We start from the raw sequence: 14,156 nt of genomic DNA on the forward strand, positions 1-14,156 counted from the left end.
TATAATCAGGCTATCTACCTACCAACTCATCATCTGAGATGAGAGGGAATTATTTCAACTGTCTATTTGCTTTCAGTGTTTTTGAACAAACAATCACAAAAGACTCAACAAAAAAGAAAACAATCAGAAATTTTATTTGAGCTCATGGAGCATAGTTTTTGGACATTTCTTTTCCCTTTTTTTTTGGTCCCAAAGCCCAGGGTCCATAGAGACAATGGTGTGCTGAATAAAGTGAAAAAGATATGACTGAGTTTGCTACAGCTGCTCATAGTTGCACAATCATTCACACATTCATAGCGAAAAGCAGTAATTACTCATAACGGACAGAAAAATCACTTCAGTAAGGATTCGGAGATCGCTTGCACAATATTTTGTTAGCAAGAATTCCTTACGAAACATAGACTTTTGTTTTATTTTTTTAAACATCTGGCAGGTACAACAAAATAAATTAAACAAGTTTGAGTACAACCAGTAAGGCATCAGGCAGATGCAGAATAAATATCGGATGTTTACACTGAATCAATGGCGTAGCGAGGCTAGTTTATCTCAGAGGTAGAGAATGTCCATGGTAAGACAACAACCAACATAACCAGTTGATCAGTACATTTTAAGCTAGTGTAGATAAACTATGAAACTCTTCTTCTCATCCTTCATACCAAGGATCTTTCCTTTTCTTAGTTTAAGTGGTTTAGCACAACATAATATGTGGAATGCAGGCAAAAAAATGAAATTGGCCTACTGCAAATTGAGCAACATTCTCATAATATGTTTGCATAAATGTGTTTATACAACTCAGATAAGCACTTGCTATTAAGGCAATAACTCTGATGAACTCCAGTACAGAATGTGGATGGTCAGAATGAGATACAGACATCACCAGAACCAGTCTGGATCACAAATCACAGTAGAGGCTGTGCAGGTCCAAATGTTTGTATGATCTGCAGCACACGGTCACCACAGTGTAGGGAAATCTACATGGGCAAAGCCAGGGTCTTTCCTCAGCTCCCAGTACGTGTTGTTGCTCACCCAGGTATCGTCCTGTGCCTTCCTGTGGAGACAGAAAAGACGCACAACTGCAATTAACACTGTCAACGACAGATTTACAAGTTGTGTTTCACCATTAGGAGCGGAGATGTGGTCACTTTTCCATAAGTGACTTTCTAGGTGAGAAAGTTTTAAGCTAAGATACTCAGGGTACCTGAAAAATTTAGGCTGATGTGTTGCATTGTTCTCATCCAGGACTCTCCGTCTGTCTCTCTGCAGCTGTTCAATCCTCTGCTTATGCTCCTCTGCAGCCTCCAACTTCCCCTCCTCCAGCAGTCTGCCGTTGAGACCCAGACGCATTCATTATGCAGATGTTTAAAACATTAATCTTCCACATCCAAGCATAATCTTCACTCGCGCCTTCTCATTTTGAGTGAATTTTAGGGGTTTTCCTGTTTTTGAATGGCCCTGTCACAGGGTTATTTCCAACGTGGGCATAAACAGTCTGTATGCGTAAAGGCGGTGAGCTTGTTCCACTTTAATTTATAGAAATCTATACATTTTCCTATTATTTATGACAAAATATTGAACAAAAAAAGTAAATAAGCCTACAGTTAAGAGAACTGGTATAATATAAATATAAATTGGCTGCTGATTTTACTTTACCTCTGGATCGTTGTAAGACGGTGGAGCTTGGGCTAAAAAGGAGAATACATAACCACTTATTTGCAGAGCTGGAAGCAGTGCAGCTTCATACTTTGATGGCAAAGTACTGAGAGCTTCGTTTTTTCTCCAGCACCTCGGGGCAGCAGCATTTAGTTTGCAGACTTAAAAAACTTAAAAGATGAGCTAAAATTAGTTTGATTGTGATAGCCTGAAAGGGCGTGCAGTTGCGTACTATTCTTAACGCGAGTGCCTATTTTTGTACTTTTTTGATCACAAGGTGCATTTTTCAGGACGTGACTGAGATCAATGATGGTGTGGTGCTTAGATACTCACTGGCAATGCTTTGGTTTTTAATTCAGCTATGTCTGACAGTCCTCTGGCAGGAAAATTAGATGTTATATCTAAATTAGTTTTTAACCTTTTCCCCCTGTATGTTTCTCACTGACATTTATTAAAATTAAGCTGACGATCACCAGGCTGTGTAAGTGCATGGAAATATACTAATGGGTTTTTAAATGTTTTTCACTTTTTTCCTCTTACCTTTGGTCCACTCGTAGTCTCGTGTCTGTAGGTGGTAGCAGCAGTTTCAGGGATGGGTCCAACTCGTTCAGCTCAATTGCAAACTTCGTGAAGCCATAGTACTGCTCATGGTCTACTGGCATTGCATCTATATTGTACACAAGTGACATCAACAGCATGAGAAGCTATAACAGGGAGACACATTATTGAAGAGGTTTTTTTTTCTACTTAATTTTGAGAGACTTTCATACTTGCTCTCCAGATGCATGTAGCTGAAGGCGGGTCTCCACAGAAAACCGCTTCGTGCCACTTTCCAAAGAGTCGGTGGATAACCTTTCCTTTATTATTTGTGATAGTCCCCTCTATCTCATTTACACTCGAATTCCAGTATTTGGCCTGTTAGAAAAAAAGCAGCGTGTTATAGTGGGTGAGTATGAAAGAATGCACATAGCCCACGACAGTGTCTCTTGCAGTCAGCAGATGTTGCTCTTGCGTCAACCATTTGATCCCCAGTGTGTTTGTGTTGCTGGGCCGGTGTGTTTAACCCTCTCGAGGCAGGCGTTGCCGATTTGCAACAGTTAAAAACTAACAACCTGATTACCCCACATACATATTTTTTTACTCAGAAGTACCACTGCAGGACTTAGTTGTGCATTAGCAAAAAAAATCTTAATTTGAGCCTGAGAGGGTTAATGAGAGATGAGGATGCATAATGTGTTCTGGCATGTCTTGACTTATACTGCACAGCTTCGCGAGGTCTTTCGAGTGACGCAAACTAAAGCAATGAACCTTCTCCTCTTGGCAAATGACTCCATAGTTAAAGAAAAGAGAAAAAAAGATCATTTGTTTGTTGGGTTTTGTTGGCATGCAGGTGAAAAACACCATCTGTATAGATGCAAGAACAACAGTTTGGATAAACACACTTTGTAGATTCCTCCATCAGGTAACGCAGAGGTTATATAAATGACTGTGGCTATGGTAGATAAGTGATGGATAACCTGGACCCCATCTGCACCACTTACTGGGCAGGCAGTGGACCACTTTCTCTAATATCTGTTTCACCTCTGCTGTCGCGAGGACAAATGCAGAACATTTTGTACACCTCATACCTCATACCTGCATTTATCTAATAGATTTTTATAAATTAAGATCCTTATCTTTTATTATATGTAGATTTTGATTGAGTTCATCAATTTTTTATTAAGCGCCCTCCTTCTTTAGTGTACCTTAGTTACGTTTCTTACCTTTCCATGCTTGTGATATATTTACTCTATTGAGCTTTTCAGTTATTGAGTTATTTTTGCCGTCACATAGTTATTTCTAAACATTTCAGATAAGTAAAGCAAATCTGATCTTATCCATGTCAAGCATTTCCACATTTCCAAGATGTCAGTTTGATCAGTCAAATGTGGGATACATAGAGACCCCAGCTAAAAGCCCCAAAAGCTCTGACAGTTCAACATGGACAGGCAGCTGGTTTTAATGTTGTTGCTGATCAGTCTACAAGCCCCTGAGATTCATAGAGGGACATGTTAATGTGGTAGCCATCATTATGGCTGATTGCTTTTACAGAAAAGCACTCTGGTATGAATATGAAACAAGACTGTCGCCTCACAGTAGTGCACCTTTCACAAACTGATTTGTGACTACAGTATATTCATCCAACATGCTTCCAAAACCAAATTGTTTGGAGAAAAAAAACAAAGAAATCCTATTTTCTATTTCAGAAATAATTTACTTTTCGTGGTCCTGCAAAGTAATCTTCAGTGCAGTTCTCTACTTCACTCTAATTGTTACAGATTACTTTGGGGTTTTCAGAAATGTATGCCATTAATGAATAATGCATCTGGTGATGCGACAATGCAATCACAGCAAATACAATTTAATCTGCCTTTGTGTTTTAGATGTCGTTTATAAATGTAGCTATGTGGTAAGTTTATTCATGTAATCTTTTTTTAGCTGCTCCGTTTAGGGAGCCACAGCGACTCATCTCCCTCCATCTCCCTCGATCCCTAGCCTCCTCGTCTGACAAACCAACCCTTCACTACATCCATAAATCTTCTCTGTGGTCTTCCTCTTTTCCTCCTGCCTGGGAGTTCCATATTTAACATCCTTCGACCAATACATTCACCATCTCTCCTCTGCGCTTGTCCAAACCATCTCACTTATCTCCAATTCATTCAACTTGAGTTGTTCCTCTGATACATTTCTAATCTTGTCCTTTCTGGTCACTCCTAATGAAAATATTAGCATGTTCAGTTTATTCATGTCATATTTATGTAAATGTTACTTAAATATTAATTCATGTGTTCACTGTTTTTCTGTTTAGTACAACAGTCATATTTTATGTTTATTGTGTAACAACCTAAAGATTTCTATGGTGTATGGTACAAGTAGTGCATAAATACAAATGGATGATTTAAATTAAGCATCTTTAAAAAGTTTTTATTTGATTTAAAGTCTGACAGTAGATGAAAGAGGTTTGAAATGAGACTGTGATAAATGACATAATAATAAAAGAGTCACTAAAACTTGCAAATAAGGTCTTGTTCCTGAAGATTTTGCATTATAAATGTTGTCAGAGTTTGTTATAGAGGCCATCAGGCTGGATGATGCCTTGCATATGTTTACCTTACCTTAATAAAAGTGATCTTGCACTGACAAATATCACTGCTGGAGTTTCTGATGGTGATCTCCCCATAGTGCTCGATCCAGCGCTGCCCACTGAGAATGTTGTGGATGCAAGAGGTCACTTTGTTCCACTCGTAATGGTCTCCAAATCTGTCGTTTTCAAGAAGAAAAAAAAAAAATATGGACACTGTTACATATTAGAGTTATAATATAAATGATTTATCTGTATCTGTATGTGGTTCTGACACAAAAATAAAATATGAAAACATTTTTTCCACCACAGACGAAGAATGGGGAATTGTTATTGATCTGAATGGAAAAAGAACAGGAGAGGAAAAATACTGTGAATCGTGCTACACCCCCGCTGCGTGATTTTCTCTAAACGTCTGCACAATGCCCAGGCAGGGGTCTGTGCAGCGCCAATGTAAATGAGGCAGAAGAGACTCACCCTGGCAGAGTTACATGAGTGGTCCCCACAGGAACAATCTCCATTGACTTTCCCCAAAACTTGTTTTTACACCTCACGTCTGCAAAAACATTGAACAAATGAACATTAATTCCAGACAATAGGTGCTATTCTAGTATTTAAGATCACTGAGAATGGATCAAAATCAATATTCCAGTACCTTGCCAAAACACAAAGTTTTTAGACTCTGCATGGCAAGCTGAGATTGGTGGGTGATGGCTGACCTGATGTAAAGGGGATTAAAATGCTTTGTTAATCACACAAAGAGCTCTGAGTTGACTTTTTTGAACAGTGCTATACAATAAAACATAAAAATGTAAATATTCATATGAATCCAGTCAGATAACAAATCAAGAATCATTCATACCTGCTCTGCAACAAATCGTAAGCCTTTATCTGGTCGGTCACATTCATATGTTTCTCCAAGAACAGGGTTGAAAGGCTTTCCCCCAGTTCTGTAGTAGCTGGATGCATAACCGGACACAACAAATGTAGCGATGTATATCTACAAAAAAGGATAAAAGCATAAACCTGAGCAGCAAGTACCACTTTAATTTTTATTACAGGATGAGTGACTGAGTGAACACTGAACTGAGCTCTATCATCCATTTCATTTAATCTTATATGTGTGTTCTTCTTTTTAGCCTAATGAGCAGAGTAAGTGTCTGAATAGTCCTCCAGTAGTTTCAGTAAACCGACAGAGCACTGATAGCTTCTCTACCTCATAATGAGAGGCCACAGCCTGGAGCTTTCGGCCCGTTTGCAATTTCACTATGTGATCCTCTGTAGGTCTAAACATTGTTTGTCAAGGTCTTATTTGAACTTTTATATTGGTATTTATTGAGCTTGTTTATGGATTTTATTTATGGCCTTTTTTTTAAATTCAGCACAATTTTTTTCATTCATTTAATTGTCTTCATGTGTTGTTTTATAACTCGTTAGTCCAAACAAATTGCCCCTCATAGGATTAATAAACTGTCAGTATTTGTACTGCACCAAGTCTAACATCAGCTGCTTTTCCTTTTTACACTTACATTGGCCAGCCACTTTGTTTGGCACACCCAGTCAACTGCTCGTTAATACAAATATCTAACCAGTCAATCACATGGCAGCAACTCAGTGACTGAATAAGATGACCTAATGAAGTTCAAAGTGATCATCAGAATGAGGAATTAAGGGGATTTAGGTGAGTTTTGAAGGTTGTTGATGACAGATCTGATTACTTTGCAAAGTGCCGATTGAGATTTGCCTACAAACACATTTCCTGGGGTTTGCAAAGAACTGATAATGCCAGAGGTCAGAGGAGAATATATATACTGCTTCATGCTGATAGGAAGGCAACAGTAACTGAAATAACCACTTCTTACAACCAAGGTATGCAGACACGCATCTACGAGTGCACAACACATCATTAAACCTTGAAGCAGATGGGCTACAGGAGAAGAAGACCGCACCATGTGTCATACCTGTCAGCTAAGAACAGGAAACGGAGGCTCAGCAAAAGCGAACAATAGACGATCGGAAAGATGTTGCCTGGTTCGACGTAAATCACATGGGTCCAGAATGAAATGGTGTACTGGATATTTTCTTAGCGCACTTTGGGTTCCATAAGACTAACTGAGCATTGCTTCAGCCTTCCTGAGTGTTGTTGCTGGCTATATTCATAATTTATAACTACAGTTTACTCATCCTCCCATGGCTCATTCCAGTAGATTAATGTGCCATGTCCCAAAGGTCAGATCATGTCAAACCAGCTTCTTGAACATGAAAGTGAGTTCACTTAACTCAAATGACCTCCCCAGTCATCAGAGCTCAATGCAATAGAACACCTTTGGGATGTGGTGGATAAATCACAAATCTTCAGCATGTGTAATGGCATCATATCAATATTGACCCTCATCTCTGAAGAATGTTTCCAGCATTTTGTCGAGTCAATGCCATGAAGAATTAAGGCAGTTCTAAAGGCAAAAGGGGGTCGAACCTGGTACTAGCAGGGTATACCTAATAAAGTGACTGCTGAACGTATTTACTGTATGTTGTGTATATGTCTTATTTGTCTTATTCCACAGGGTATATCTCAAAAAACAACAAAGTTAGTCAGTGCAAAGCTCATCATGGCGTCTTTCTGCTAAAAATCTTAAAGGTAGATCAGACTCTCTCACGTAAAGGCAGTGCACCGCAGTCCCTGAAAGCCAATCAGCAACAATTGTGCGTTAGCGCTAGTTTACTTGGCTATATACGGCATCTCTTACTTGTCACGCTAGTTTTACCAACAGCAGCTCTTCTTCTCAGAGGAATCATCAAAGCAAACAAGTAAGCTGAACAAAAAAGGCCCAGCCCACACACTCAAAGAGCGAAACTGCATTCTCACCATACGTTCAAAAGGGTCCTGTGTGTTGGCGGCCCTGTCTAGCAGCTCGCTGTACTCCAGCTCCTCACACAGTCTCTGCAGGGTGTTGAGGGGTTCATTAAGTTGCACAGGCATTGCAACCTTGGAAAGGTCTTTGCCTATGTTGTTCCTAAGGATGTTCCACAAGCTGATGGAGGTGTTGCTTGGGCTGGGTGTGGGCAGACAGGATCTACGACGATAAAGAACAGTGCCTTCTTCCACAGAGCCTGAAAAGAGTCGGTATAAGAGCTGAGGTTAGGGACACCTTGATAATACATACCGACAACCCAGTGTACCATAATATCATTTGTATATAAATGCATAAAAGTGTCCCAAGGCTAGTACTGTAATGACTTTACCCGAGTTTGGTCTTTCACTTTCGGTCTCATTACTGAAGTTGTCCATGGAAATGTTGTCACTAATGTCACTGATATACGAGTCATCCTCTGATACCTAAAAAAAACAAAACATTCAAGTTGTTTTAATATCACTGACAAAAAGCGAATGAACGAGTCTCTTTTAACATCTTGTCACATCTGCAGAAGATCTAAAGTGGTGGAGATGAAGGTTCTCTTAGGACATGGTGGCAGAGCTGCACCTCGGCTCGCTGTATTTTTAGTAGAGATGGACCGATCCGATATTACGTATCGGTATCGGTCCGATACTGACCTAAATTACTGGATCGGATATCGGAGAAAAATAAAAAATGTAATCCGATCCATTAAATATCACGAAAGCACCTCACAAAACTTGCAACACGCCGTAACTCGCCTCAGAACGACGTTAGCACGTCGGAGCAGTATGCATCACGTGATAGAGCGGCTGTGGCATGCAGGACCTGTCGGTGGTCTGGATAGCATGTGGAGCTTCGCTAGCAACCTGGCATTTCATCTCCGACAAAGTTATCCCCGAGAGAAGTAAAGCAAGTGTGTAAGTCCATCTCTGAATGTTTGTAAAGCATTCCCACGTTAAGCTTAACGAGCGACTGCCTCTCGCTCTCCGGCTGCTACTTCAATCGTGAAACTGCTAATGATCAGCTGATCGGCTTTTCTGTGGCGAGTCCGTCTCTCTTGTTTGTTTTTGGTCCACTTTGCACCAGAAAGAGGAAACCAGCGGCTGAACAACAGCAGCACGTTTAAGCTTGATAAGCTGTTGTTAGAATTTATTTAATATTACTTTCTACACCAGGATCTTTTTCTATGTAGCTGACGGCTGGTAACTGTGCAGGGGCGGATCTAGCAAAGTTTAGCCAGGGGGCCGATAGGGCATTAACTGGGAAAAGGGGGCACAAAGACATACTTTTCTTTCTTATTCTCATTTAAAATGTCGAGCTTTTAATAAATAATTATCTGACACCCAAAGTTTTAATTTGATGTAAAATGAATAGAAGTCAATTACTGTATATAGTGACTATTAAGTCTAATATATACACCCTAGTAAGCTATAGTACTTTTTACTTTGGGAAGGTACCATCTGTGCAGTCTGCAATTTTGTTGAAGAAAGATGTTGAATCTATTTAATATTTCTTGAAAAATAATTGATTTCTGTGCATTTTTTTTTTACACTGCATCAAATTAAGGTTGATTACGTCGATTAAGCATCATGAGGTGGAGCGTGAGGGGTGGTTCCCTATTTTTTATTTATTTATTTTTGTTGTTGCTGGGAGTTGGAACCCTATTAGTTAGGTTGCTTAATATTTACGCTAAGTACTCTTTAAAATACCAGAATAGGGAGGATGGTGTAGGTCTAAGTTTATTAGATTGATCAGTATTGCTGAACTATGAAATATTTTTTTTGTATACAGGTATAACAGAATAGCTTTAGTGTAGTTGTTGTTTTAAACTTGAGTATGAACTTGCAGACTTGCAAAATGCAGCAAGATATTTTAAAAAACAGTTTTGTTGATTAAAAAACACTATATCGGATTCATATCGGTATCGGCAGATATCCAAATTTATGATATCGGTATCGGTATCGGACATAAAAAAGTGGTATCGTGCCATCTCTAATTTTTAGATGAAAGTAATTAACTTTCATTTTCATATTGCTTCCGCTCCAGGTGCTACCTCATCAAGCATGCCACATGAGCACTGAAGGAAGAGGAGGCTGAACTAACATAGGGCAGATTTGTTTTATGACACATATCATAAAAAAATGGATTTAAGACAGGACGTTAAGTTAAATGGCATTTCCCCCTCTTTTGTAATAAAATACCATGAATTGTCCAGTGTGCTTACAAAATTTAGGCCAGTTATCAGACACAGAGACAAAAGTGAAGAAATCCTGGGTGACAGGCAATAAATAAAGTAAGAGCCACTGGTGGAGGTTTTGTTCTGGTTGTGCTTGTGTAAACAAGACAAATTACTCCAAACATCAACAGCAATGATAATTCTATTATGTAGCTCTAAACATCAGTTTGCTACAAGCAAAAAGACCCAACATCACAACTACTGACAATGAAGAGTTTAGTCTCCACACTTACCTCATTTTCAGAAGAGCTAGCAGATAACAGAACCTCCTGTGCGTCAAAGAACTCGGACAAAGACTCCGCGATTGAAGCTCTGCTCTCATTGGATACTTGGTGTACGAGGGGATGGGCTTCATCTACTGATTCCTGTTTCTAAGAGAAACAATGTCCACAGCTACAATAAGAACACAGGAAGGGGCCCCGCCATCATTCCCGGGGTGGCAATCACAGTGTCATTGAGAATACAACACAATCACAACATGCAAAGTATGACAATCACAACACCCACAAATTTAATCTGCAATATATTGAAAGACAGTCATTTATAATACATACGTAAATATATTGGCTGACATCACACCCGTCATACACTTTTTTAATTTCTTCACTGATTTAACAAATGTAGGTTTATAAACATTAACAAACAGCTGAGTGACATCATGCAGTCGTGTGCATAGCGTCTCAACATGGGTGTGTCTGCATTCAATCATACTGTTATCAGTCAAATAAGCCAAATGATGAACTGCTGAAAACATGAACTCTTCAGAATCAAAATTTCATAAGACAATTTATTCCTACCTAGAGACTGCCTGACAATATACTACTGTATTAAATAAAGCAAGAATAATTACAGTGAGAAGTGAGGCTGCATGCCTGCCCTGCACACATCTCAGAAAATAACTGACAAGCATGCAGTTGATTGCCAATATGAGATAGCTTTCCACACATGGACTTGAGCGTCCCAATCTACCCTTTGTTATTGGTGAAGCTGATTAATTAACATGGAGATGTTCTCAGAGGAGGCGTATTAGTTTTGCTCTGCGTGTTTCCAGGGACACAATTAAGCAGATCGGCTCGCTTTGTGTGATCAGCAAATCCGATTAAACGAGCAAAGAGTTTCCTTTAGAAGACGATTATATGGAGCTAGAAGCCTTCCTCTGAACCGTGTCATGGTGAGACATTTGGTTACGCAACGACGAGGCTGAGAGGAAGAGGCAGTGTTCCCCAAAAGAAAGTTCTGTTAATTTTTCTCATATTGACTGAGCTGGATGAGGGGGTGAGAGGAGAGTGACATTTGTTGATTCTAGATGAGAGGAAAAGGACAGCTCATTCATTCTGTGGCACATTCAAGCTTGCGGGGGATAAAAATAAAGACAGATATATAAGAATAATCGTCATGAAGGTGGGGGAATCGAGTCACTGCATTCCTGCACCCACCTGCACAGGGGCAGTGAGCGTTATTAGTGTGGGCTCTATGATCTGGGACTCAGCATGAATCTTGCACAGGCGTTCTCTCAGCTCTGAGTTCTGGGCTAAAGCCTGGAAAAAATAACCAGTTTAAACACTGTTTACTGCAAACACCCGAGCCTTGAAATGCTTGAAATCCTCAGCATAAATCAAAACCCGGCTGATTTGGAGTTGTGTAATCTCAAGAAAATCAGTAAACGTCACATTTACTCATTTACGTACTGGAGAGGCATGCTTTCACCTGTTATTATCTCAAGTGGAACAGAGTAAGCAAACCAGAGAAACCAATAAGAAAAGCTAAAAGCTAAAATCCAGCAGACTATAGCAGAGACCACACAAATCTGAATGTGTAAAGAAATACTTGTGCCGCATTAGAATTTGCGCGGTCTCGACGCCAACACATTTCTTCGCTGACTACATGACAATGAACATGTACAACCAAAGACAGAAAACAGAAAAACAAGCCTCTGGTGGGAGGCAGCAGCCACAGGAAACATGACTGTTGAATGCGGTCTCATTTAGGGGGGCTGACATCATACCGGCAGCTAGTAATCCCTCTAAAATACTCGTAAATGTGTCATGCTTGACAAATGGTGTGGGAGGACACGACATACGAGAGAAGTGTAAAAGCAAAAAAAAAATTAAAAAAGGAAGAAAAAAGGAGAATAGCTAATACCTATTTCTGTTGAAAACATCCGCTTGCAAAAAATGTGCAAGGGGGTGTGTTATTTCACATACCGCAGCCAGCGTGTTCTTCAAATTTACAACTTGTGGAGAGGTGGGGGGGCAGGTTTCGTGATCCAGGCATTGTTTTAATCTCTCTCTCTCTGATGTCAGTGTGCTCAGGGCCGCCTTCATGGTTGTATGCACTGGCAGCAACAAGAGACACAAAAAGAGGGAATCAAAAAGATCATTATTTGGAAAACCCTGCCATTATAAATGATTAAGCCCATCACACATCTTTAGCTCCATAATTTTAAATGTGTGCATAAATTCGTTAGTTTAAATAGCAGCAGAACTGACAGCAGTTCTCCGGAGTAAGTTTGAAACTGTAAAGCCATTATGTAAAAAACAAATGAATCTCATTACTCCATGTCAAGCACCAAGAATCTGCATAGAAAATTCCAAAGAGGACAGAAGTAAAATTATATTCATCCTCTATGCGTCAACCACTTCCTTACAAAGAGATTTAACAGGTTTTGTGGCACAAAAAACAAACTTCTGACCTAATATCAGCTAGAAGACATCCACATAACTAACAGCAACTAACACTTCAACTTGTTAGAAGTAGCAGCACCACACCAGTCTTAGCTTTCATGCAGATTTATCGGAAGCAGATTGAGGAATTTTAAAAACGTGTGCTTTACAGAGTTTTATCTGAAACTAGAGTTTTTCACTCACAGTTGGTGGCAACACGACAGAAGTCTTCTTGCAGCTTGGCCACATCAAAAGGGGAGTCCAGGGATTCAGGATCGGCTTTATCATTGCTCAGTGCAGCAGTGGATAGGTTGGGGTTTGAGGCATGGAGGCGGATAGAGCCAGAGGAGATGCAGCTCGGTACCTAGAGCAGAGCAGGAAGAAAAACTGGAGATACTCACAATGAAATATAAAAACAAATTAAGCATGATCACACTTCTCTGTCATGTTGTCTACCTGCAGAGTTGTTTTGACATCTTTGTTGTAGTTTTTAGTGCGCCACTTCTTTGGAAGTCTCTTTTCTTTTTTGGGGCTGTCAAAAGTAGACGCCTAAGAAAGCAGATGTGAAATTATTGACAGTCAGGCCAGTGAGGATTTTTTGTCTTTAAAGGAAGGCTTTTTATGGAAAGTGGTTTCACAACTACCAGAGCAAGATGCAAGATGAAATATCTTCTATATTTAATAAGAGGTGAGTTAAGGTCAACAGAAAATAACTTAATAATGTTTTGTATCATCAGAAAAGTTACCCTGCATGTAAAGTAACCAGAAATACTGCAGTGCTGACCTGCAGTGCTTGGATGGATGGAGCAGAATAAGTCCGGTGAATTACTTCCATACTCTGAAGCAGGTGGTTAAGCTCTAGGAGATAGGCCTCACATACTGATAAGTCTGTCCGGATGAGAACAAACACTAATAGTTATAAAAGGAGGTATGAAGTGAAAAAGAAAAGACAGTTAAAAGGCTAAAGTGAGAAAAAGGGCAGTGCCTGCAAATGGGCACGTGTTAGTTGGGCCTATTGAGTGAACTCAAAAACCAGTCTCTGTAGAAACAGCAGAGAGGGCTGACATATCCTAATCTGTCATCAACAAGTTTGGTGATTTCAGTTTGACAAAGTTAGAGGGTGCCACATGTGCTTACTGAACCATATGCACTATGTTATATATGCTTTATTCAAATAGACTCCTCAGTTTGGCGATTCACCTCCCAAGATATCTATTTCTGCTTTTTGCATCTTTTTCAAGCATGAACAGCAGCCTGTAGAGCGAGCCTAAAAGCTTCTCATATTACCAGAATCAGAAAAACACCTTCAAACTGCATCTGCCTCAGAAAGAGAAGGTTAGTCAAAGGCAAGAGATAATCAATCTGGACTGTCCATGACCTGACAAATGTCCAAGACATTTAACAACTGACAGACAGTTTCAGGGGTGAGGTGAGGCTGAGCTCAGTGAGGCTTTTTCCTAATTTAGTCTATGACAAATTAAAGATCTCGAGTCGATTTTAAGTACTAAAATTGCGTTCAGTACCTTTGAACTTTAAATATGGGCTCCAAAGAAATGCTGATGCAAGTGAATGACGGGGTTTAGGCTGAT

At 39.7% G+C, this 14,156-nt stretch overlaps 1 protein-coding gene across 1 annotated transcript in view; it reads right to left on the reverse strand.

Annotated features, from left to right (window-relative positions):
* Positions 1 to 839: 839 nt before the first annotated feature.
* osbpl3b (oxysterol binding protein-like 3b) overlaps positions 840 to 14,156 on the reverse strand; it is a 37,001-nt gene continuing 23,684 nt past the window's right edge. Inside the window, exons 8-23 of the mRNA XM_085365764.1 lie at positions 13,352 to 13,455; positions 13,024 to 13,116; positions 12,772 to 12,931; positions 12,109 to 12,239; positions 11,341 to 11,442; positions 10,138 to 10,275; positions 8,015 to 8,108; positions 7,638 to 7,882; positions 5,634 to 5,771; positions 5,427 to 5,490; positions 5,249 to 5,327; positions 4,806 to 4,950; positions 2,421 to 2,565; positions 2,191 to 2,317; positions 1,199 to 1,321; positions 840 to 1,048 (exon numbers count right to left, since the gene is read on the reverse strand). Coding sequence (XP_085221890.1) covers positions 952 to 1,048; positions 1,199 to 1,321; positions 2,191 to 2,317; positions 2,421 to 2,565; positions 4,806 to 4,950; positions 5,249 to 5,327; positions 5,427 to 5,490; positions 5,634 to 5,771; positions 7,638 to 7,882; positions 8,015 to 8,108; positions 10,138 to 10,275; positions 11,341 to 11,442; positions 12,109 to 12,239; positions 12,772 to 12,931; positions 13,024 to 13,116; positions 13,352 to 13,455 — 1,985 coding nt within the window. The 3' untranslated portion in view covers positions 840 to 951. The remainder of the gene's footprint in view (positions 1,049 to 1,198; positions 1,322 to 2,190; positions 2,318 to 2,420; positions 2,566 to 4,805; positions 4,951 to 5,248; positions 5,328 to 5,426; positions 5,491 to 5,633; positions 5,772 to 7,637; positions 7,883 to 8,014; positions 8,109 to 10,137; positions 10,276 to 11,340; positions 11,443 to 12,108; positions 12,240 to 12,771; positions 12,932 to 13,023; positions 13,117 to 13,351; positions 13,456 to 14,156) is intronic.

This window comes from Diplotaxodon limnothrissa, linkage group LG11 (assembly GCF_057381915.1).
Source record: "Diplotaxodon limnothrissa isolate DT_005_m linkage group LG11, D_limnothrissa_male_GT1.1, whole genome shotgun sequence".
Taxonomy (NCBI): Eukaryota; Metazoa; Chordata; class Actinopteri; order Cichliformes; family Cichlidae; genus Diplotaxodon; species Diplotaxodon limnothrissa.